Source organism: Neolamprologus brichardi, chromosome 3, assembly GCF_056152115.1.
Source record: "Neolamprologus brichardi isolate AB-2024 chromosome 3, ASM5615211v1, whole genome shotgun sequence".
NCBI lineage: Eukaryota > Metazoa > Chordata > Actinopteri > Cichliformes > Cichlidae > Neolamprologus > Neolamprologus brichardi.
The window spans coordinates 52,367,816-52,393,401 of record NC_142106.1 but is presented as its reverse complement, the minus strand read 5'-3'; the positions used below and the strand labels follow the sequence as shown (position 1 = coordinate 52,393,401).

Below are 25,586 nucleotides of genomic sequence, written 5' to 3'. Positions count from 1 at the left end.
TTTGGAGGAAGTAATTATTGAAGTTAACTCAGAAAGATCGATTGGAGAAAAAGAGTCTAACTTAACATCAATGGTACTAAGAGTAGCTGTAGATAATAATACATCTGTGGGATGATTATTGGTAATTTTTTCTCTAATGATAAAAATTTTATTTGTGAAGAAGTTCATGAAGTCATTACTAGTTAACGTTAAAGTGATGGTTGGCTCAAAAGAGCTCTGACTTTTTGTCAGCCTGGCTACAGTGCTGAAGAGAAACCTGGGGTTGTTCTTATTTTCTTCAATCAGTGATGAGTAGTAAGCTGTTGTGGCTTTGCGGAGGGCTTTCTTATAAAGCAACAAACTATTTCTCCAGGCTAAATGATGATCCTCTAAATTTGTGACACGCCATTTCCTCTCCAGATTACGAGTCATCTGCTTTAGGGTACGTGTTTGAGAATTATACCACGGAGTCAGGTACTTCTGATTAGAGACCTTAGTTTTCACTGGAGCTACAGTATCCAGAGTCGTACGTAGTGAGGAGGTAAAATTATTAACAAGATAATCGACCTCTGTTGGGGTAGCGTTCAGATAGCTGCTCTGCTCTGTGTTGGTACAGGGCATTGACGATGATAACAGTGGCTGGATTATATTCTTAAACTTAGTTACAGCGCTTTCAGAAAGACATCTACTTTGATAAAGTCTAGTCTCCACTGCTGTGTAATCAATTATTGTAACTGTAAATGTTATCAAGAAATGATCAGACAGGAGAGGGTTTTCAGGAAACACTGTTAAATGTTCAGTTTCTATGCCATATGTTAAAACAAGATCTAGAGTGTGATTAAAGTGGTGGGTGGGTTCTTTTACATTTTGAGAGAAACCAATTGAGTCTAACAACAGATTAAATGCCATGTTGAGGCTGTCATTTTTAGCATCAACATGGATGTTAAAATCACCCACAATAATTATTTTATCTGAGCTCAGAACTAAATTAGATATAAAGTCTGAGAAATCAGACAGAAACTCTGTGTAAGGCCCAGGTGGACGATAGATGATAACAAGTAAGACTGGTTTCTGAGTTTCACAGCTGGGGTGGACAATGTTAAGCATCAGGCTTTCAAATTAATTAAAAGTCTGTCTTGGTCTTTCATTAATTAATAGACTGGTGTGAAAAATTGCTGCCACACCGCCCCCTCGACCTGTGCTTCGAGATTTCTGGTAGTTAGAATGACTCGGGGGTGTTGATTCATTTAAACTGACATAATCATCCTGCTGCAACCAGGTTTCTGTAAGGCAGAGTAAATCAATTTGTTGATCAATTATTAAGTCATGTACTAACAGAGACTTGGAGGAGAGAGACCTAATATTTAATAATCCACATTTCACTGTTTTACTCTTTGGTTCAGATGTGGATACTGTATTGTTCTTTCTTTGTAAATGTTTAAACTGTTTGTTGCTGGTTTTTAGTTTGTTTTTTGTCTTTGGAAGCTGACACAGTCTCTATGGAGATGGGTTTTTGGGGGGGCAGCAGCAGGAGAGAAGCTGCAGAGAGGCGTGTAAGACTGCAACTCTGCTTCCTGGTCCCAACTCTGGATAGTCATATTTTGAGGGGTTTAATAAATTTGTCGATATTTCTAGAAATGAGAGCTGCTCCATCCAAAGTGGGATGGATGCCATCTCTCCTAACAAGACCAGGTTTCCTCCAGAAGGTTTGCCAATTATCTATGAAGCCCACATCGTTTCTGGGACACCACTCAGACAGCCAGCAATTTAAGGAGAACATGCGGCTAAACATGTCACTCCTGGTCTGATTGGGGAGGGGACCAGAGAAAACTACAGAGTCCGACATTGTTTTGGCAAAGTTGCACACCGATTCAATATTGATTTTAGTGACCTCCGATTGGCGTAACCGGGTGTCATTACTGCCGACGTGAATTATGATTTTACTGAATTTACGTTTACCCTTAGCCAGCAGTTTTAAATTTCCTTCAATGTCGCCTGCTCTGGCCCCTGGAAGACAATTGACTATGGTTGCCGGTGTCTCTAGCTTCACATGTCTGAGAACAGAATCACTAATTACCAGAGTTTGACCCACGGCGGGTGTGTCGCAGAGTGGGGAAAAACGGTTAGACACATGAACGGGTTGGTGGTGTACCTGGGGCTTCTGTTTAGGACTATGCTTCCTCTATGATTAACTGTGTAGTGATCTTCCTCACAGTTCTAAGTATCAGACACAACAGTGAATAATCCACAGCTGACTGTCTTTAGCAGGTCAAAGGTCACGGCACACAGCAGACAGTGGGAAATATTATAATTCTGATCATTTATCAGCACATATCCATATGTATAAAAACAAAGCTGACACTGTGACACTTGATCAGAGGTGTGATCATCACAGCAGAGGCCTTTGTGTCAAAGTCACTGAGGATCAAACAGAAACACATGAAGCAGATTTTCCTGTTCTGGCTTTTTATAGCAGATAACCTTCAAAATATTCTGCAGTCGATCAAAAACTGAAGCAAACCATGAATCAACATGTGAACATGAGCTGATGCTGCTGAAGTGAAGCAAAGTTACAGAGGTTTGATTACAGACACAGCTGAGAGTTTGTAATCTGTCATCATTTTAAAAGGTTTAAATTTCTTCAGTATTGAACAGCAGAAATGAGGCTTTGTTTTTAGAGGCCGACAGCAGTGAACACAACAGCAGACTGGTGCGTAATAAGCAGTGAATAATGCAGGAAACAGATTTTTGAAGGTAAACTGTTCTTGAAGTACACTGAGAGAGAGAGAGCTGTGCAGGAAGTAAACGTCAAAGTCAGAGAGAATTCATGACGATGTTCATCAAACGTAAAGCGTAGTTTGGATCTTCTTTTGCTGCTGGTTCAGTCAGTTTTGGTTGGAGACAGATGAAACCTGCAGCTTCAGGATCTGTGAGCTGTCCACTTTCAGCTCTGACGGCGTGTCCGTGTACGTGCCGTCGAGTGAATGATCCACGCTCTGTGTTTCCATCTTTGTGTGTTTAGCTGCTCTCATTTACTGTTTTATCTGTTTGCTTGTTGTTGAAATACTTTTGGGAGCTTTAACCTGAGATTCTGGCAAAATACATTTATATTAAAAATCGATTCAGGATTGAATGAATCAACATAGCTTTATTCAAATTAAAACCATTTAAATAGGAAAATCCATTTTTTTACACCCACCTCTAATGCTGGGTAATGTCAGCTGGTCCATGTGCAGCTGGCTGTGAGGCTCAGGGAGCGTCTACAAAGTGCAACACTGAAACAACATCATCCATAAATATTGAGTAATAACTGGACTCTCATACAGCGAGACTCAAATGCCTTTAAACATCAGCTTATCCTGCTGATCCAAGTCCAACACTGAGTTTGTAAAAACATGTTTGTCAATAATTTTGTTTGGTTTCTGAGGAAAATGATTCAATAACTTGCTGCTAATACACAACATTTCATCATATTTCCTCATAACCCTCTTTTGTCTGACCATTTGATCCCATTTGAATTTGCAATAAAGGATCCACAGAGTTTGGTGACAATAATGACAGTAGATGTTTGTGTAAAAGTGCTGGAAGCAAATTAGTGTGTGATGTTCTTTCAGTGTTGCACTTTGTAGACGCTCTCTGAGCACTGGTCTCACAGCCAGCTGCACATAGAGACCAGTGTTGTTAGTCCAGGTCAGAAGATGACTTGTTGGAATGAAAATGAGCTTGTAGTTTGTCTGCATTAATAATGTGACTGGAAAAAGGTGTTGGACTTCAAATATGTCCATTTCTTTCACACTTCACCTTTAAAAGTGAAGCCTTGTGGTTCCTGGAAGAAAAAACACGACTTTTTCAAGTCTTTTTCTCATTTTTATGATAAATGTAAGACTTTTTTCTCTTGTTGTGTTTGTTTGAAGCTGCTTCCTTTTGGCTTCAGCTGTTTGGAGTTTCCATTTTCACGATTAAACAGTTTTTATTCATTATCAAGAAAAGCATAAAAACATAACAAAGCAGACAAACAAGAAAGAAAGAAAGAAAGAAAGAAAGAAAGAAAGAAAGAAAGAAAGAAAGAAAGAAAGAAAGAAAGAAAAGAAAAGAAAAAACCAAAACGGCATATTATTTAAGTCATTATATACCTGTACAAATACATTTATGGGGTAAAGAGGAGAGAAAAAAAAAGAAACATATTTTCGCTCATTTACCCACAGATTTAGAAAGAGAAAAAGATAAACTCCAAGAATGAATTGTTGTCCTTTAGGCTTGCTTCCTATTTAACTGAGAACATCTTAATCACAATTCCACTATGATTCCACTCCTCTTCAGTATATTGATTATTAAGATCTCTCTCCCATTTATCAATAGCACTCAATGTGTTACTACTGAGAGTATATAGGAGAGAATAAAAGGCTGAGATGAAATGAGTTCTGTTTTTTTGTTTAATAAGAAATGTCTCAATATCATCATATATAACTATTTCTGAAGACTGTGGAATTTTAGAATGAACAAAGTTACGAACCTGGAGAAAGCCAAAAAAGTGGTCTCTAGGAATATTAAAATTTGACTGCAATTGCTCAAAGTTCATCAGTGTGTTGTTTTGATACAAATCGCCAATTACCCTTAATCCCTTTTTATGCCACTTATCGGACATACTGTGAGACATTCCTGGAACAAAATCTTTGTTTCTCAGTAAAGGAGTCAAGAATGAAGTGCAATCTTCTCTGCCCAACCTTTTACGCATTTCCCCCCAGACCCTTATTGTATTATAGATGATTGGGTTATTCTTAATCCACATTTGTAATATTGTTTTTTTTTTGTCACAGACAGCTAAGCTCCAAAGGGAATAAGGTAAAGTGGACCAAGAGTCTAGGTGAGAGTGAGAATTTAGATAAGCATGTAGCCACTCCCATAAGATACGGCTATGACATGCCCAATTATAAAAGAATAAATTTGGTAAGCCTCTGCGCTGTGGTGCATGAGATAATACTACCCCTAAGATAAGCTTTAGCAGTTTCCCACAATAAAGATGGGCTTACATCTTCTGTTTTATTAATGGTCATAAAAACATTCCCATTCTTTAGTGATATACTCAATAAATAAGGATTCATCCTCCATCGGAATATGGCTCAAAATAAGGTGGGTGAATATTTATACTTACTACTGAATGATCAGATAATGGACAAGAACTTATTGAGCACTCTTCCATCCTGTCCAACACCATCCTGGATGACAGGAGCAAATCTATTCTTGAGAAACTCTGATGGGGGCAAGAAAAAAAAGTGAAATCCCTATCTGTGGGTTGAGCTACTCGCCCGGAATCAAAAATTTCTAGATCAGAACAAAACTCTGTCAGTCTAATGCTTTTGGCGACAAGTCACCCCTGGTGGAGATTTATCAAACCTAGGATCAGGAACACAATTAAAGTCACCTCCCAAAACCAAATATGGGGAAGCTATGGCTGAAACATGGGTTAAGAGATTGGGGGAAAAAAGAGACAACTTCTGAATTTGGACCATAAACACATCCTATGGAAATAGATTCTCTAAATAAAAAAACCAGATATAAGAATGTAGCGTCCTTCCTTATCTTTTATGACTTTTTCTATGGTTAGAGGCAGATTACGATGGATAAGGATGGTTACTCCTCTACTTTTTGTATTATAGGACGAGTAAAAAACTTGGCCAACCCAACTTCTTTTTAGTTTTAAGTGTTCCAAATCATTTAAATGAGTTTCTGAAAGTAAGGCAATTTGTGTTTTTTCCTTCTTCAAGAATGAAAGAGTTTTTTGTCTTTTAACAACATTATTCAGCCCTTTAACATTTAAAGAAATTATTTTAAGGTCAGTCATATCAGCTCAACTTTTTTTGTTATAGTTTTTTTTGCCCCCCCTCTATTATAATATGATGTGTGGGAAACCATTTCTCGGAGTGCGCTACTGCAAAAAAAAAAACAAATGTTTCTATAAAAGGGAATGTGGGTAGTTTTAGATACATTATATAGACAAAAAAATGGAAAAACAACGGAAACAATAGCCATGCATAGTGTTAAGGGTTCAAATATTGAAGATGAAGTACACAACAACACCAATTCCAGAAAGGTCAAGTCAAACAATGATTTATTGAAACACACGCATGGGGAGATGCACTCTGCAAAACATCAGCTGTAGATCTCCGCCCAAAAACACACCCGCAGTTGTTTTTATAGCATCAGGGAATGTTTTCTGATGCCCCCTCCTGCGTCAAAGCAGATACATCACATCTACATCACAAATATCTGTTGACGACCTATGACACAGTCAGAAAAGAACATTCTCTTCATCTCGAAGCCAAGTGCTTCCTGTTCATCTTCTGACTCTCGCTCATCTCTGGAACATCAGGCTTACGTTCTGCAACAAACTATCACATATGCAGGCACAAAAATGCAGCTACAAGCAAAATATGTCTGAACTCTTACCTAGACCTAAGTTCACCTACTCTGCATGTGTGTATGTGTACGTGTCACAACCTCAACTGCACTGTCTCACCTCTCACCAGACAGCTCTCTGTAACATATGTAATAACCTAACTGAAAGTATATATGTAACATATTGAATAAATACTTTAATCAAATGGCACTACTTAAAGCTTAATAAAAGATATAAACAAATAAAAGATAATAATGAATAACCTGGTTATTCAAATAGCATCATCCAAACAGCTCCTCAAAATAACAATCAAAAATGCACACTTTACAGAGGAAACAAAGACATTTTAAAAGTATACTTCCTGACTTATTCTCAGTCATCTGTTACCAAGAAAACTCAAACACAGCAGGTTGCTGAATACACTCAGGCCTTTGCTCAGCTACTATTCTACTGTAAGAATCTTAGTTTCACTTTCCGGATGCAAAAGCATGCTCTGCAAACCTGCAGTTTCCTGTCAAGACTTTTAGGCCCAGACTATACTCAGAGTTGGGCCTTTCTTATATGACCCAATATAATCAGCATATAAGCATTTAAGATTATAAATTTAACTCAACAGTTTAAAGTGGTTATCACTGCACCTGTAATAAAGGCTAATTGGGTGCCAATATATTTAAACCTCTGAATGCAATATCAATACTGTAGATTATGTTATTAATGCAATGGTAATGATGATGATTATGAACAATAGCAGTAAAATATTTCCCTCATATCAACAATAGTAGTGATAAAAAAAAAGGAGAAAGACAACCCCCCTTCCCTCCCCCCAAAAAACGATCCTGCGATCCATCAAAAAAGAAAACTGGGTCTCGTGAAACCGAGCAAGAGTCACTGACAGAGAGGCAAAAAGAAAATAAAAGAGAAACAAAAATTCCCCTCCAAACTCTCGCATGCCACCGAAAAACCCAGCCAACCTCCTTTATATTTCTAAGTTGAACTCGTTTTACTTTATAAAGTCCGTAAGAAAAGACAAATAAGAAGGGAGGGGACAATAGAGTCATTCCTTAATAAATGCACAACTTCCAGTTCCAATACACCTTAGCATGGGCTGGGTATTAGGGATGCACCGATACCACTTTTTTGGAAACGAGTACGAGTACGAGTACTTGCATTTCAGTACTCGCCGATACCGATACCGAGTACTTAATAAAAACATGACTTAAATTTACAGGTAACAGCTTTAGTCCTATAATTTAACAAACAAAACAAAACAAGGGACTGGTTTGGTATTAAGAACCTTTATTTAAAATGAAAAGCATGTTGTATGCAACATATTACAGAATAAATAATTATGAAAAAAAAATGTAAACAGTGTCAGTGCAACTCAAGTATTGTTTTCAGTTTATTGTAAACTCTGCTGCTTTGAACAACACAAGGGGCATTAATAAACATCTTTGCTATTTAGTGCACTATATTTGAATAAACTAACAACATCCACCGACATAGAACTGTGGCAGTCAGTGCAGCTGAGGTAGGTATTAACATCAAGTCTAAGACGACTCACTTAATGAAGAGAAAAAGTGAGTGGCAGGTTTTTTTAAGAAAAGTAGCTTTTCTGCATTATCAGCAGTCAGACTGTTTCTGTTTTCATCTATAATGTGTGACACTGAGCTAAAAAGCCTTTCACTTTCCACACTGCTACATGGGGCTGAGAGGTATTTACGGGCTATTTTAGCCAAAGTGGGGAACCTGATTTTGTTGACACCCCAGTACTTAAGAGGACTGTCTTCACGAGGGCTTGGGGCCTCTCCGAGGTATGTGTCGAGCTCAATGGCAGCACCTGCTGCCAGTGGCTGTGCTGCCTGGGGCTGCTCCTTAGCGATTTCGTCAAATACAGTGTCCAGACTGCTGCTAGTGCTGGCCTGGGCCTCGAGGAACAGTTTAGCAGGAGGTTCTGCAGCTTCTGCCCGACTCCCCTCTGCCTCAGCTCTGGACATCATCTGCAGCTCCTGTTTCAGGTGCAGCTTGACCTCTGGAGCAGTGTTGTTGGAGAAGAAGCGATCTTATACCTGAACAAAATTCATAAATGTATTAATATGTGGAAAAGTAGGACTGATTTTAGTTTCCCCTAAACTATTGTGACAAATGCCAGCCATTTGACTTTCTGGTAGTAATAAGGGAAATGTATTTCATATTATATATATATTGCATACATTTGTATTTGTGTATTTTAGTTACAAATATATAATATTTCAGATGTAAAATAATCTTACATTTAGTACTGTAGTTTATCATTGAATACCTATAGCACACAGACTTTACCTTGGGTCAAGTATGGTGGAGATGAAGTACAGTGGGTTGGTTTCGACGTCACTGAAGCGCTTCTTGACAGCTGCCAGTAAGGTTGCTTTCATTGTCTTGACACCGTGGTCCTCGTCTGTTTCTCTGTTTACAAGTCTCACTAGCACAGTCACAGCTGGGATGACATCAGAGGCTAATGCGTTGTAGCTGCTCACTTTTTTAGTTGGTTCCTCAAAGGGGGCGAGGATGGCAACAGTCGCCCATTGGTGAGCGGTGAGATAGTCAGGGAGTTCGTGCTCGGACACGTCCAGCACTCGCTTTTGCTCAATGAGGGACTGGAGCATGTAATACGTGCTGTTCCAGCGCGTCTGTACATCCTGCTGCAGTCTCTTTATTGGCTGGTTGAGCTGTCCCTGAATGTCCTCGAGGCGGTAGTAGGCTAAGGCGGAATGTTTAAAATGCCCAACTATTTTCCGTCCCACTGCTATAGCATCAGCTATGCTCCTCTGTGCTAATAAGCGTGGGTAAATAAGCGTGGGTAAATAAGCGTGGGTAAACTCTTTGTACTCGTTGTCGTGTTGGGATTTTAGGTGCTTGATTAAATTACTTGTGTTAAATGCACTACCTTTTGAGCCTCCTCTGGACAATTTCGCTAAGCACAATTTTCAGTCCGCCTTTGTTTTTGCGTCTTCGTTCACTTTGAAATAGTTCCACATGGCTGACTTGTCTCGCCTCGCCTTCTCCCAGCTCCGAGCTGCAGCCGGGGCCTGGGGGCGGGCACTCAGAGCCTGGGGGCGGGCACTCGGGGCCTGGGGGCGGGCACTCGGCGCCTGTGATTAACCCCTTACATGCCGCTAAAACATAGACAGGTCTCAGACCGTGGTATCGGTCCCCGGTATCGGGGGACTTTTAACGAGTACGAGTACTTTAGAAAATGTGGTATCGAGGCCGATAGTGTCGGCATCCATAGGTGTATTGGTGCATCCCTACTGGGTATCCTTAAATTAAGAGTATGTCTAATATTTAAGTGCCATAATAGAACTAATCTTATTCAATCAATTGCTGTCAGTGTACTTCAATTTAACTCAAATTGTCCAAAAAGGCAAGAGCATCTTCAGATTTACGGAAGGAGTAATTTTTCCCTCCGTGAGAAAAGTGTAGTGTAGCAGGATAGCGCATATAAAAGCGCATATTTTTCTGGATACGTTTTTGGCACACTCCGTTAAATGCACGTCACATCTCTTTTACTCCTGTTACCAAATCTTGTCGAATATGAATGATCTGTCCATCATAAGTCAGGGGGGCATTATCTTTAGCTGCAGTGAGAATCCTAATCTTGTCTACCGGATTATGCACCTTAATAATCATTGCACGAGGGTGATTAGATCTTGATAATCCAGTGGACCGATGTGCTCTGTCGATTTTGATCTTCCCCTGTGAGTTTAAAAACTCAGCAAAGTCGGTAGCCAGCCTTCGAGGAATTTTACTGGTTCACGACATTCAGTGCCTTCCTTTAAGTTCAGAATTACAATGTTGTCTCTTCGGCTCCGGCCCTCCAAGTCTAGACATTTTTCCGTAAGAATATTCACTTTAGTCTCCATATCAGCCAGTCTAGTTTCCATACCTGACAGGGAGTCTTCTGCAGTTGATATGCGATTCTCAGTGTAAGAGATCCGTTGAGAATTTAATTCCAGTTGTACTGATATATTTTTTAGTGATAATGAGAGCTCGTCGAATTTATTCTCCATCACAGTAGATATTTTGTCCACGACTGTCTTTGATATTTCCGCAGCGAGCGTGTCGGCATCCATAGGTGTACTTGGCGGGGTAGCTGTGCTCGTCGACATACCCTCTTTCGCTTCTGACTCTTGGAGATTTGTTGGATGCAGATTTTCCAGCTCTTGTAGGAGGCATTTTAACAGACTCTTGTTTAAAGTTTTTATCCCTCAAGGTTGTGCAGAACGTATCGATAATAAAGCAAGATATGCTCAGTGGCGGCGGAAGCTCAGGAAAGACCTCCGCTTAGTCTGACAGCATCACATGACCTCTCCGGAGTTTCCATTTTCTAAACTTCTACATTCTGAACCTTCTTCAGCTCTGAACAGATGATGAAACACTGAATGATTTCAAGCTCACACTTTGTCTAATAAACTTACATCTTTCATTCTTTATACAGATTGAGGAGCTGTGGTTTGTCAGAGATCAGCTGTGATTATCTGGCAGCAGCACTGAAGTCCAACCCCTCCCATCTGAGAGAGCTGGACCTGAGCTACAACAACAAGCTGCAGGATTCAGGAGTGAAGCATCTGTGTGGTTTTCTGGAGAGTCCAGGATGTGTACTTGAAACTCTGAGGTCAGTCAGCATGTTTTAGTTGTGCTGAGATGAATATGATGTGAAAGTTGTGCTGACACTAAACTGCAGACATCAGGCTGATATTGTACTGATCCACACTGAGGATCTTCATGGTAAAGTCTGTTTTCTTCTTCTCTGGTTTAGTCCATTGACTGCAGCAGAACAATGTTGACATTTCAAACAGTGATACTCAACGTATGGCCCGCGGCCCACACGCAGCCAGCCCACCTTTCCTGATTCAGAGAGAGGGGACCCTGATTAACTGTGTAGAGTTCTTCCTCACAGTTCTAAGTATCAGACACAACAATGAATAATCCACAGCTGACTGTGTTTAGCAGGTCAAAGGTCACGGCACACAGCAGACAGTGGGAAATATTATAATTCTGATCATTTATCAGCACATATCCATATGTATAAAAACAAAGCTGACACTGTGAGACTTGATCAGAGGTGTGATCATCACAGCAGAGGCCTTTGTGTCAAAGTCACTGAGGATCAAACAGAAACACATGAAGCAGATTTTCCTGTTCTGGCTTTTTATAGCAGATAACCTTCAAAATATTCTGCAGTCGATCAAAACCTGAAGCAAACCATGAATCAACATGTGAACATGACCTGATGCTGCTGAAGTGAAGCAAAGTTACAGAGGTTTGATTACAGACACAGCTGAGAGTTTGTAATCTGTCATCATTTTAAAAGGTTTAAATTTCTTCAGTATTGAACAGCAGAAATGAGGCTTTGTATTCGGAGGCCGACAGCAGTGAACACAACAGCAGACTGGTGAGTAATAAGCAGTGAATAATGCAGGAAACAGATTTTTGAAGGTAAATTGTTCTTGAAGTACACTGAGAGAGAGAGAGCTGTGCAGGAAGTAAACGTCAAAGTCAGAGAGAATTCATGACGATGTTCATCAAACGTAAAGCGTAGTTTGGATCTTCTTTTGCTGCTGGTTCAGTCAGTTTTGGTTGGAGACAGATGAAACCTGCAGCTTCAGGATCTGTGAGCTGTCCACGTTCAGCCCCGACGGCGTGTCCGTGTACGTGCCGTCGAGTGAACGATCCACGCTCTGTGTTTCCATCTTTGTGTGTTTAGCTGCTCTCATTTACTGTTTTATCTGTTTGGTTGTTGTTGAAATACTTTTCGGAGCTTTAACCTGAGATTCTGGCAAAATACATTTATATTAAAAATCGATTCAGGATTGAATGAATCAACATCGCTTTATTCAAATTAAAACCATTTAAACAGGAAAATCCATTTTTTTACACTCGCCTCTAATGCTGGGTAATGTCAGCTGGTCCATGTGCAGCTGGCTGTGAGGCTCAGGGAGCATCTACAAAGTGCAACACTGAAAGAACATCATCCATAAATATTGAGTAATAACTGGACTCTCATACAGCGAGACTCAAATGCCTTTAAACATCAGCTTATCCTGCTGATCCAAGTCCAACACTGAGTTTGTAAAAACATGTTTGTCAATCATTTTGTTTGGTTTTTGAGGAAAATGATTCAATAACTTGCTGCTAATACACAACATTTCATCATATTTCCTCATAACCCTCTTTTGTCTGACCATTTGATCCCATTTGAATTTGCAATAAAGGATCCACAGAGTTTGGTGACAATAATGACAGTAGATGTTTGTGTGAAAGTGCTGGAAGCAAATTAGTGTGTGATGTTCTTTCAGTGTTGCACTTTGTAGACGGTCCCTGAGCACTGGTCTCACAGCCAGCTGCACATACAGACCAGTGTTGTTAGTCCAGGTCAGAAGATGACTTGTTGGAATGAAAATGAGCTTGTAGTTTGTCTGCTTTAATAATGTGACTGGAAAACGGTGTTGGACTTCAAATATGTCCATTTCTTTCACACTTCACCTTTAAAAGTGAAGCCTTGTGGTTCCTGGAAGGAAAAACACAACTTTTTCAAGTCTTTTTCCTGTTTTTATGATAAATGTAGGACTTTAATGTGAAACATTCAGAGTTTTTTCTCTTGTTGTGTTTGTTTGAAGCTGCTGTCACGGTTGTTAAAGAGTGGACAACAGTTCAAAATGTGCAACGATGGTGATAGTGCGTCCCTCTTTCCGTGTAAGCCCGTGCGTGGTAGTGAGTGCCCGTCTGTCTTCCAAGTGCTTCCTTTGTTTCAGGGCGCCGTCAGATCTTAACACTGCTTCCTGTTTGCTTCAGCTGTTTGGAGTTTCCATTTTCTAAACTTCTACTTTCTGAAGCTTCTTCAGCTCTGAACAGATGATGAAACACTGAATGATTTCAAGCTCACACTTTGTCTAATAAACTTACATCTTTCATTCTTTGTACAGATTGAGTTTATGTGATTTGTCAAAGATCAGCTGTCTGGCAGAAGCACTGAAGTCCAACCCCTCCCATCTGAGAGAGCTGGAACTGTATGGAAATAACCTGAAGGATCCAGATGTGAAGCAGCTGTCTGATCTTCAGCAGAGTCCAGACTACAGACTGGAGACTCTGAGGTCAGTAGAGTGATGGAGTGAGTGGGTGGTGCTGTCAGCAGTATTGTACTAAACACAGTCAGTATGAAACAAAGATCCAGTGTTTCCTGTAAAGCTGCAGCTTCTCAGTGAAGCTGTGAGAGGAGAATGGTGACAGGCTTCAGGATTGGACACAAACACTTCCTGTTTCTGACCTTTATGGTCACCATAGTAACGGCTGACACGCTCTGATCAAACACTGTCAACAGCCAATCAGCTCTCTGAACAAAGCAGCACGCAGACCAATGACTGCATTCATTTCCAAGTTTAAAGCAGTGAAGAACACAGTCTGTAGGTGAGGAAGAATTTAGTGAGAGCAGATGTTTGGATGGAATTCCTCCAGTTAACAGCTGGAACCGTCCATCTGGATTGTTGGGCTTGTTGTTGGGGTTCCTACAGAGCTCAGAGTGGACACACCAAGGTTCTTCTAATGAATGAAGGTCCAAACTCAAACTAGGAGGGAAAAACATTTTCATCAACTTCAATAAAAATCCAAAGATTAGAAAAAGTGAAGCAACAATGAGTCCTAGTACAGTCCCAGCACTGAAGTCCCTGCTGCTCTTTATACTGGATGTGCTTCATCACTGAATGACAGCTGATGAAGAGTCTCTGGAAACACTCGTTTATCTCCTCTGCTCTTCCTCCTTCTCTCTGCAAGTTGAGGCCATGACGGTAAACAGGACGGTGTGTGTGCTGAGAGAGGAGGAGCTGTGTCCTGATGATCCAGAGAGGTTGAAGCAGCAGCAGCTTGTGTGTAGAGACGCTCTGACTGGGCCATGTTACTGGGAGGTGGAGAGGAGAGCTTCATCCAGCAGTGACTGACAGAGGAATGAGAAGAAGTGCAGATGACTGTCAGTGCTGCAGAGTGAACTGCTCTGAGAACAGCTCCACTGTCAGACACAATGTAGAGTCCAGCATCATCCCTGTGTGTCCCTCTGGATCTGACAGAGGATCATCAGTGTATCTGGACTGCTCTGCTGCTGCTCTGTCCTTCTACAGTCTCTGCACAGTCTCTGTCTGACTCTTACTTACTCTGGCTTCAGACCCTCCTGGATCAAACTCACCTGGAAAGACTTTCAAACATCACTCAGTAGATTTGAATACAGAATATATTTGATATATACTGTAGATGTACTGTAGAGTTACAGTTTGTCACTTGTAAATACAGTCTGTGAGCAGCTATGAGCTGAAAGATCTTTCTAGAAACATGAAATGTTTTCACTCTTCTGTTGCTTTTTCATATATTTCCACAACATTAATATTGATCCCACCTGTCTCACCTGTTTCATGCTTTTATACATAATAACAGGACACGTGTGATCTGAGCGCTGCTGTGGTTGCTGTGCTGCACGTCTTCATTTAGATAACAGAGACATCTAGTGGTTCAGAGGGAGAACTGCAGGAGGTGGAGCTGTGTTTTAGCATGGAAAACTTTTTATCTTTTAGGCGCAGATACAAATATGACAAGTATCAGTGTAAGATACAAAAGGTCACATCAGTTAGCAGAGGGAACAGTGATCACACAGCAATGTAAGAATAGAAACATAACAGTGAATCTGGACATGTATACAGATGGAAGCAAACAAACAGGATGTAACACTACATTAAAGCCACAAATGGGAAGAAAACAAAGCCAAAGGAAAATATATTTGATCTCAGGAATCCAAATCAGATGCTTTAGAGCAGGGGTCGGCAACCCTGGGCACGCGTGTCACAGCTGCCACGTGAAGCGTTAACTGATGGCACGACCATAGCTGGACTGGCCATCGGGCATACCGAAGGTGAATTTTAATTTTTATGGGCCGATGATGTTTTTTTAAATTTTTTGTAACGGTGTAAACGATGGAAGGTGGTGGATTGGCCGGATGCTGGTCGATGTGTAAAAATAAGTCAGTTGTTTGGTGGTGGCTATGGAGGAGCTTCCACAGAGGCAGCAGGTGGATGAGAGAAGGTGAGGCAGGAGGAGCAGAGACCCGAGGCGGCCGCTGGTGTTGTGCCAAACTAGTGGTGCAAGGTCCACTTCAAAGGTGTTCTATGTTCTATGTTGGTCAGGTTAATCAAAATGGAAACTGTTGAACGTTTCAGAAGTTTACACATTAACCAACATGGTCCAGCACTAAACATCGCAAAGCCTTTAGTTTTTGGAGAGAAGATGCTGCCATCAAATTCAAAATGGGCTAATATTTTTCTTTAAATGTTACATTTTCTCACTTTATTTAAAATACTGGTTTATAGGATTTGCAAATGATTACATTTTGTTCTTAATCATATTTAACACAGTGGATCAAATGTAGGGAAGTGGGTGTTATATTCAGATTGTGGGATAAATTTAGGAAATGTAAAACTTTTGATGTTAATGTTGTTTATTTGCAGGGTTTAAAAATAAATGTGTTTACTGTTTGAAACTCATACTTGGCCTTCTACTCTTCATGGCTGCTTAACCAAGCTAACAGGGTGGACAGTCTGAGGAGCTGGGAAAGAAAAGCGTCTGAACTGCTTTAAGTTTCTTGAAGACGTTTTATCCAAGAAGTTTCTTCAGTTCTGAGAGCGACTGGTGGAGAATCCCAGGTTTAGGTCCCGTGTGAGTTTCCCCCTAAGAGGGTCATGGACTCCCTATTGATCCTCTGCCTAATCACACGAGCCAAGGTGTGAAAACGGGTGTAGGTCACAATCAGCCAAGGGCTGTATCCCAATTTTTGCCGAAAAAAACAGCGGAAGAGGGGCGGCTGTAGAGTAAACTTTTAAAGTAAGTACTGAATATTATGTCACTTATTTATGTGCAAATGTTTAATAATGAAGAACATTAAAACATTACTGTTGGCCACATGTTGGCAAAGTTATGTGACATTAGCGATGTTTGTACTTTCAGCGTTTACTTGGTTTTAAAGCCTTTACTTTAAAATATATGCTGTTCAATAGTCGACCTTAATCTTACAGAGAATGTGATGATTTTATGGATAATTAAAGTCAGTCATATATCCACAAACACAGCAAGCTGAAAGTCAGTGATGCTGCTCGGTTTGCAGTCCTGAATATCACAGCACAAGCAGGATTCACTGCACTGTTAATGTTAGCTATGTTATATTGCTGCTTCTGTTTGGTGGTGTCGAGCCAAACGGACTTTAACGTGTGTTTGAACGAGCTGACGGTTCACTCGTTAAGCTGAAAGAAAGATGCTTTAAGTACATAAAACATTCATAATTCTGATCGATCAATAATATCTTCCCTGCACTCGATATCTCATAGTTTTACATATCAGCCAACATTACTGTCTACATGCTCATAAATATAGAAGTGACTTGGCTATTATAACATATTGCAAGTTAAAGTAATACTGCACTGCACGTAAAGTAAGTAACATCTTGTATGAGGTGATTAGGGTCAGCAGTACTGTGTATGGGAGCTTAAAGCAAAGTTAACTGCACCAGTACCAGCTTCACAACATATTGTATATTATACGTTTCTACCTTTTTGTAATATGTCATCTGTCATGTTTAGATGCAGTGACAATTGCACATTTGGAGTCGTGGTCATATGTGGTTTTTATATACAGGGTATTATGTTGTTTTTTTTTAATTGTCATTTTTTTCTATTTTTCTTGTTTGTTTGCACAACATTATTGTGTGCATATTGCATATGTAACATTGTTTTTATTGTTAATATTATTATTAGATACCAAAGATACAATTTGATTAAGGGTTTTCCTGTCAAAATGTCAATAAAAATGCAATTACACGCGTAAACAACAGGATCAAAATACACTTTTAAAAATTCTGTTGATCAAATACTGATTTTCAAAACATTCTAGAGGAAAATAGAGATAAAATAATCTGAATACTAACAGTGATCTTGGATGATGATGGAGGCTTGAATGGATTATTTTGTTTCAATCAATAGGTTCATATCTATGACAATAATTTGAAAAGTTTAACAGGCTGGTTTAGGCCTGGCAATACAGCAAATATTCACAAACTTTTGTTTTTGAAGAATGTTGATCTTTTTTGGGATGAAGCTATCTGGCAACATGACACAGCCCTTTAACCTCATCTGTATGTCTATCATGTGATTATGGTACTGGGTTTTGGTTTGATGCATATGCAGGTTACAGCTGGGGAATGGCAGCATGTTGTGGATTGATTTGGCATGTTCAACCACTGTTACACCAAACTCTCTCACTTATAACATGATCAAGGCCTCTTACCCAGTGTCATGGATTTTCTGTAGTTTTGGGGACACAGCTCCAAAGTCTGAGGCAGTAAGTCAGATCAAAGAAGGCAATGATTCTAAAATGGGAGTTTACTCGTGTCATTGTATATATCCAGGAATATGTGCCTGAGGATAGTTGTTATGAAATCAATATTAAATCAAAGTATTCCTTAATTCCCACAGCTGGCATGAGTTCTCCAAAGCTGCCTGCTGTCTCAGGATCTGTCTCCAAAAAGAACCAGGGAGCGCTAACATGTTATGTTCTAAACTGATGAAGAAAATGCACATTAAACATAGTATAAACTTACTATGTTAAGTAATGTGAAGAGGATGCCTTTAGCTCCTATTGGGTTGGTTCCTTGATCAGTGCAATACAGAATCATTCATCTGGTTTGATGTAATGTCCTTAAAACACGTCAGAATGAGGCTCTGTAGTCTGTGTGGCCTCCACATGCCTGTATGACCTCACTACAACACCTGGGGATGCTCCTGCTGAAGTGGCAGATGGTCTCCTGATGGATCTCCTCCCAGACTCCAGGACTAAAGCATCTGCCAACTCCTGGACAGTCTGTGGTGCAGTTGGTGGATGGAGCGAGACATGATGTCCCAGATGTCCTCAAATGGATTCAGGTCTGGGGAATGGGCGGGCCAGTCCACAGCATCAATGCCTTCGTCTTGCAGGAACTGCTGACACACTCCAGCCACATGAGGTCTAGATGTTGTCTTGCATTAGGAGGAACCCGGGGCCACCCGCACCAGCATATAGTCTCACAAGGGGTCTGAGGATCTAATTTCAGCACCTAATGGCAGTCAGGCTACCTCTGCCGAGCACATGGAGGGCTGTGCGGTCCCCCAAAGAAATGCCACCCACACCATTAGTGACTCACTGCCCAACCATTATGCTGGAGGATGTTTCAGGCAGCAGAAGGTTCTCCAATATGTCTCCAGACTCTGTCACAAGTACTCAGTGTGAACTTGCTTTCATCTGTGAGGAGCACAGGGCGCCAGTGGCAAAGTTGCCAATCTTGGTGTTCTCTGGCAAATGCCAAACATCCTGCACGATGTTGGGCTGTAAGCACAACCCCCACCTGTGGACGTCGAGCCCTCATACCACCCTCATGGAGTCAGTATCTGACCGTTTGAACAGACGTGCATATTTGTGGCCTGCTGGAGGTCATTTTGCACAGCTCTGGCCTTTCTTTCCAACCCCACAGTACCTTTCCTTATCTTTTGTTTTCTACTCTTTTACTTAGTCTTTGATCATGGTTGTCTTTCTACATAACTAATTTAATTTGTTCTGGGGCGAGTCACTGTCTCGGGTGCATTCTGGGACTGTCAGTTCACCAGTGTGCTGGCATGCTTCTTAACAAACACACCACTACAGCAAACATCTCAGTTGTACTTGTTGATTTCTTCAACAAAACACTGAACAAAAATGCCCTTGTGAGTGTGCTGCCTGGTGCTTTTACATTTTGTGATAATTTGAGCAGCCCATGAATTAAATTATTTTATTGTATCTGAACATGTACACTAGTCATTAAATTAGATGGGAAAGAATGATTCAGGGTAAACAAATGCACCAAGGGAATTACATTTTTCTTCTTAACATGTAAAATGTCTGTTGATAAGCAATTTCTAAAACAGACATGATAAAAATCACATTAAACAGATGTGATTAACTTTTTATTTTACCAAACATAACATCAATGATGACACAATCAGTCTTCATCAGAAGTGCTCAAATCACTCTCAGCGGCATCGTCTGGAATGTCCTCCTCCTCCGAGTCCATTTCCAGGAGTGGTTGGTGGCTGAGGATTCTCTTGTACACGTCCTTTACTTTGAGCATTTCAGCTTTCAGTTCACTTTGTTGTTTTTAAACCAGGCTATGGAGTCCTTTCTGTGCATCCTCCGACATGCCAACAAGGGAGGCTGTAAAAAGAACAAAACTATTAAATAGAAGTAAAACAAACAAACAATCAAACAAAACCTCACCTCATAAACACAAGGAATTAGGATCATGTAATTAAACTTTTTTTTAAGGGAGAAGGCAGTGTTAGCTAGCAACCCAAATATAGGTAAAAGATCCAGTAAGACTTTAGCATCTGCTATTATTTTCAATCAATTCATCACCAAATGTATAAATAAATAAAAGATGTGCTTACAGTCTGAGGAGATTGTCCCCAACACCACAGATCGCATTAGCAACACTGTCCAGTGATGCTGCATCTCCCTGCAAAGGATCATCTCCTCCTCTCTCAGGCGCCTCACAGCCATCACCTTCTCAAAGACCTTTCTCTTTGTCCGGAGGTCAGCAGCAGCTACAGTTTAACAACATCAGATGGGAAAACATAGCAGCACATTATGATTCAAGAACAAAACATTCAACTACTGCTCAGATACTGGGAGTTTGTTAAAAAGGATATTTAGAAATCAAGAGCTTACGTTCACTTGTGCTCTGCCAGGGCCAAACGTCGGTCTGGATGAGGGCATCACTGGATACGATTTGCTTTGTTGGTTCAGCGAGCTTGTTGTAGTCGTCAACAGCAGCCGCCAAGCGTTTCTTCTCATCTAAGATGACCTTGTGAATTCTGTGTCGCCTCTTGTTGCTATCTGTAGATAATCATAAAAAATTCACACCTTCACATAATGCATATATTTACATTTTAATCTACACTCATCAATTTGTTTGCTAGAACAAATCACATCCAGCTTAAACAAACCTGGATCTGATTTTATTCTGTTTACAAAGTAGCTGTACAAGCTGTACAAACTGAGCATCAAACGGTCCATTTCAAAGAAACTGTGACACCATTTTGTCTGTAAAGACTTTGTGTTCACACTCTGATGATGACGACAAGCTCCTCTATTCGTGCCTGCAACGCTCCAAGGCTGCCATCAGTTTGATCCGTTTCTAAGTGAGAGGAATATTAATCAGAATACAGGATGAGTAACAGTCACCAAACTACAGTGGACTCTGTAATCACTGACTTGATGATATTCATTATAAGACATCTGGAGCCTTCATGTGCTGCATTATCATGAGATAACAAGTATGTTGGTGTTCAGGTTTATAAAACCAACTAGTACGACGTCACTTCAACCCAGGTCCAATCCAATTTGATCAAACGCAACAACTCTGCCATCAATTGTGCTTTTACAAGACTTATTTTTCATTGTTTGTTGACACTGTCAGAAAGATCTTAATTCTAAGTTCTTTAATGAGGCCATGGTGGGTCCTGTTGTTATACACGAGTGCATTATATTGAGACTCACCTTCAGCCCATTGCTGCACATCGGCCACCCATTGCTGCAGTGTGTCGACATCCACACCCAGCTCATTTCTGCTCACATTCAGGCTCTCCACTTGTTCTCTAAGGATCCTTATGATCTAAGAATACATTAATAAATGTCATTCATATTGACATTTTTAGAGTACTGGTGTTTTCCCCCATTACCACACACATTAAAATGGGTGTTGAAAAAAATGACCTTTAGATATCTCTGGCTCAAAGTGCGGCCCAGTTGTTCCACTTTCCTTTTGTTCCAGCCCAAAGCCAGGAGGGTCAGCATGTCTGTTCGCCCTGCATTTCAGTTAGTATACAAATAAGAATGAATGAGCAGGAGACTGAGTGGAATCTCACACACAGACACACACCTGCTTTAGACATGTACTTCGTTGTGATGGCCGCCCTAGACAGGAAACTGTTTACTTGTTCCACCTCTTCTCCAACTGTAGAACCGGCCCCATCCTGAAACGCACCTCCCCATTTGATCTATAGAAAGGAGGTCACAATACATGCCTGCTGAATTCATTCAACCTTATAACAAAATGTCTTAAACTTATCCAAGACTACAAGCTGCAGTATACCTCGCATATCCAAGTGTGAGCTTTTGCATGCATGACGGAGAGAAAAGGACGCATTGACAAGAGGTTCCTCAGCTCAGGGCACTGCTGAGCCACGTTGGTTAAATATGGGAAATATTTACAGGCCACATCAGAGCAAAGGAACATAATATGTCCTGAGACGCTAGCTGCCAACTTCCCCTGGAGAAAAAGGGGGTAAGCAAAGATCTCCCCTCGAAACATGTTCAATGCAGCTAGGAGGACTAACAGCAAACAAACAGCTATTTCCATGCCCTTTTCATCCAACTTCCCAGTGGACTTTTTGGTCGACTCCTTTGCTGCAGTCCAAGATGAAGATCCACACAACCCTTTCCCTGGGACCTACACACTCAAAGACACGACGTGATTACGCCCTATCAGGGACAAACTTTTTTAACACAAATGCAAAAGAATTTGCTGAATTAGCCTCAAGTCACGTTCACACAACACCTCATAAAAACCATGTTTTTATTTTTTTAAATACACATGGTGACAAAATGAAGTATGCATTAAGATAAAGTCAAGTAAATAGTATTACGACAACACCAAGAGAAAAGCAAAATAAATATCCACCCATCCAAATATGTATCCACACACACACGTATGTGTATATGGTTATGGCGTTAACGTCATTTTAACAAGATTAACGCTAACAGCACTGATATATATGTGTATCTTACATCATTTGTGTGTCTCTGGATGTATTTCACAAACTCAGCAACTTCCTCATCTTTTTCAATGAAGACACCTTCAAAGTTCCCCTGCTCTGAAGTGCTGAACGAACACAGTGACAGTTGTTTGAAAAGAAACATCAAAATACAATTTTTGTACAAATCCATATTTGATTTATGTACACAATGCATAACGTACCTTGCATTTGATTGAAAGCGATAAAGCTTGCGGTTTCCATCAACTGACACGGCGAGCATGTCTGGAGTGCAGGCAGGGCAGCTAAAGCATGGCTCCTTGCACATCCTGTCCACCTCAAACTTTACAGCACTCCACTCCAAGAAACTTTTACTGAAGGCATCAGCTGATATTCTGCCAGTCTTTTAAGTAGAGGACAAACAACAGAATATTCAAGGACAGTCATCATAAACATTGATTTGCACAATTTCCTTAAACTTGACAAATTTAGAAACTCACCCTTCCAAAATGGGCTGTTCTTTCATCCAGCACTTTGACAAATGCCTTAAGTGACATCCCTGGTGCAGCCTTCTTAATGTCATAGAAAAACTGAAAGACATCCATTGAAAACAGGGAGCAGAAATTTAAGGTGCCAGGCCAATATCCACCACCCTGGAAGTCCTTAACTGAGGGGGATCACATTAGGGCACAGCTGGTGCAGCTCACCACTGGCAGTGCAAGGTTATAACGGCCTTTAGGAAGGATAAGGAGAAATCCAGTCATGGCTCAACAAAGACATTCATTTTTTTCATGTTGTGAAGATTTCATGTTGTTTTCAAAGCGGTCTGGTAAATCCAAATGACCTTTGACAGGTGCCCACATATACTGCGGGCCGAGGGTAATTCAAAACAATGTAGCAATGTACAATTTGCAATAAAACCTGCAAACACATCTATTGTGTATGTATTGTGTGACAAAAGAGCAACTTACCATTTATGGTTACAAGAGCCACAATTGCACCGGGTGAAACCTCAACATTACCTGCTGGGCAGTCACACACATAGTCTGGCCTTTGCAAAGGCAACAGCTGAACTAACATTAAAAACACACAATATACCTCTGTGGGGGGTGAGGGGAGGGGCGGGCCGAGCTTAAAAACTGGCACCTTTCGCACATACGAGCACGCGCACCTGCACTCTCATGCACACGGGTTCACTCATCCGAAAAAGGGGCACTTCCGGGACATGCGGTCCCACTGCGCATGCTCTGTCTCCTCCTACTGGGCGTGTTTTAAAGAAACGTCAATATAATGGAGAGAAAAGGGTTAGGTTTTTATAGCTTTTTTCATGGGATACCCACCACACTTTCAGCAAGAATTTCCACCTCCAACTATGGCATTCACATCAGACATCAGAGCAGCCTCTGACCCCCTAGGTATGTCTGCAGATATCCGATCGTCATCACTCCATCAAGAGTCTACAGAGACTGATTTTAATTTTGCATTTAGAGGTGTGTGCGGATATGTTTATTCAATTAAATATAGTGATGGAAAAGTGACCCTGTATGTAGATTCTGGTGAGGGGGAGATTTGGGGAGTTGGCGGGACACAAATTGGAAACTGTTTCGCTCAGTCGTCTGTCTGGACCTGGATCAACCGGGGTTCCCGGAGATGCTTTATGTTTCGCAATGGGTCAGTCCAACAGGGAGGATGCAATTGCGGACAGGGGCCTTGAAAACTGGAGGTTGAACCCCCTCACCTTTGAAGAATGTTTATCATGGTTTAAGGATTTGTTTTTTATTCAGTGGTCAGCCTGGAGAGCACTGCAGCGGATGTTTAATGAAGTCGATAAGACTATCAAGAGAGACAAGGTCAACTCTTCTTATGAGAATATTAGGAAGCGTCTTGTATATGATCAGCTCGCACATGGCCCGAAGATTGGTTTACCTTCTGCCATGTTGAGGCCAAAAATCATCAAAAACCCTGAGGACTGAAAAAAGAAAAAAAAAAAAAAAAAAAACAAATGGTAGGTTGTCTATGTGTGAGAGACATTGGCATTATACCCGATATTTTTAAAAAATGCAATGTGTGGATTTCTTTTACAGACAACATCTGCCATATTGTGGACCGCTCAGAGTCTCCCCCTCCAGCACTGCTAATCCAGACCCCACCGACTCCGCCCCCCTCTCCAGGATGCTCACAGGACTCTGCAGGATCACACCCGTCTGAGGAAACGGAAATCAACATTAAACTCGCAACCTTCCACCTGCTGTCGATGGCACTGAATGAGTATGTGCAGGAGATATGTTATGGATGCCAATCCAGTCACCCCAGCCAGTTACAACACAGTTGCCTGTTTGAACTGCCTGTGTTTTTCTTCTAGACCTACTATGATGAGGTGATGGAAAAGCTCCGGACGCCCCGATTTATCCCGGCCATCCGTCTGTTTGTTTGCTCATACAGTGTTAGTGAGGCTAAAGCACAAATCATCAGCACTGCAGAGCGTCTTCTGTGTGAACTGAGATCAGTGCCGCACATTGTATGCACCACTGATGAGAATGTCGGATACCTGCTAAATACCAATCGTCACACCCGCGGTGTTAAATCCGTGCTGCTCCACATGATTGGAAACTACTGGTCTGGGAGACACAAGATTTAATGTACATCTGTTATAAAAACCTTACTGTGCACTACACAGAAAATTAAATAAAAACGTATGTTAACACTTTTTTCTGGTCATTTGTATTTGTGTTTGGTCAAAGTGATTATGGAAAACACGCTGAGAAAAATATATCACAACCCTGCACACCCAGGGGGTTTAGGAAGTGTAAAGAAGCTCCGTATTGCTGTCAGTGAGGCAACAGGCTTAAAGCCGTCATCACCTGACGTGGAGTGTTTTTTAAAAGGAGATGACACATATACTCTTCATAAACCTGCAAGGATACATTTCCCCAGAAATAGAGTTTTGGTTGACGGGATTGACAAACAGTTTCAAGCTGATTTGGTTGACATGCGTGAATATTCTGAGGATAATGATAATGTTAGGTACTTATTGACATGCATAGATGTGTTTTCTAAGGATGCATGGGTTAGGTGCCTTGAAACCAAGACAGGACAGGCTGTTGCCGAGGCTTTTGGTGATATTCTGAGAGAGGGCCGTGTGCCTGAAAAACTCCAAACAGATTTAGGGAAGGAATTTTAGAATAAACATTTAAAAAAACTAATGGAGCAGTATAACATCACACATTTTTCAACCTTTAGTGAAATGAAATCATGTGTGGTAGAGCGTTTTAACCGTACGTTAAAGGGGAAAATGTGGAAATACTTAACATCAGTTAACTCGGGAA

General features: G+C 40.9%; 2 protein-coding genes and 1 pseudogene across 4 annotated transcripts in view; 2 read left to right on the top strand and 1 right to left on the bottom strand.

Annotated features, from left to right (window-relative positions):
* The window catches only part of LOC148105779 (protein NLRC3-like), a 342,596-nt gene that overhangs the window by 130,073 nt on the left and 186,937 nt on the right, over positions 1–25,586 (top strand). Inside the window, exon 3 of one of the 3 annotated variants that reach the window (XM_087838921.1) lies at positions 10,851–11,027. The exons of the other annotated variants lie outside the window; for them this stretch is intronic. Within the exon in view, the coding sequence (XP_087695047.1) occupies positions 10,851–11,027 (177 nt within the window). The remainder of the gene's footprint in view (positions 1–10,850; positions 11,028–25,586) is intronic. 3 annotated transcript variants of the gene reach the window in all.
* On the bottom strand, positions 19,449–22,880 carry LOC102799866 (uncharacterized). The gene is made up of 11 exons (XM_087830718.1): positions 22,761–22,880; positions 22,485–22,663; positions 22,295–22,388; positions 21,387–21,504; positions 21,221–21,312; positions 21,005–21,119; positions 20,570–20,642; positions 20,452–20,468; positions 20,174–20,341; positions 19,894–20,049; positions 19,449–19,567 (listed from the first exon to the last, which is right to left on the bottom strand). Exons 1-11 carry the CDS (start codon positions 22,863–22,865, stop codon positions 19,449–19,451), a joined length of 1,236 nt encoding a protein of 411 aa, XP_087686844.1. The 5' UTR covers positions 22,866–22,880.
* Positions 23,633–24,233, top strand: LOC148105786 (uncharacterized; annotated as a pseudogene).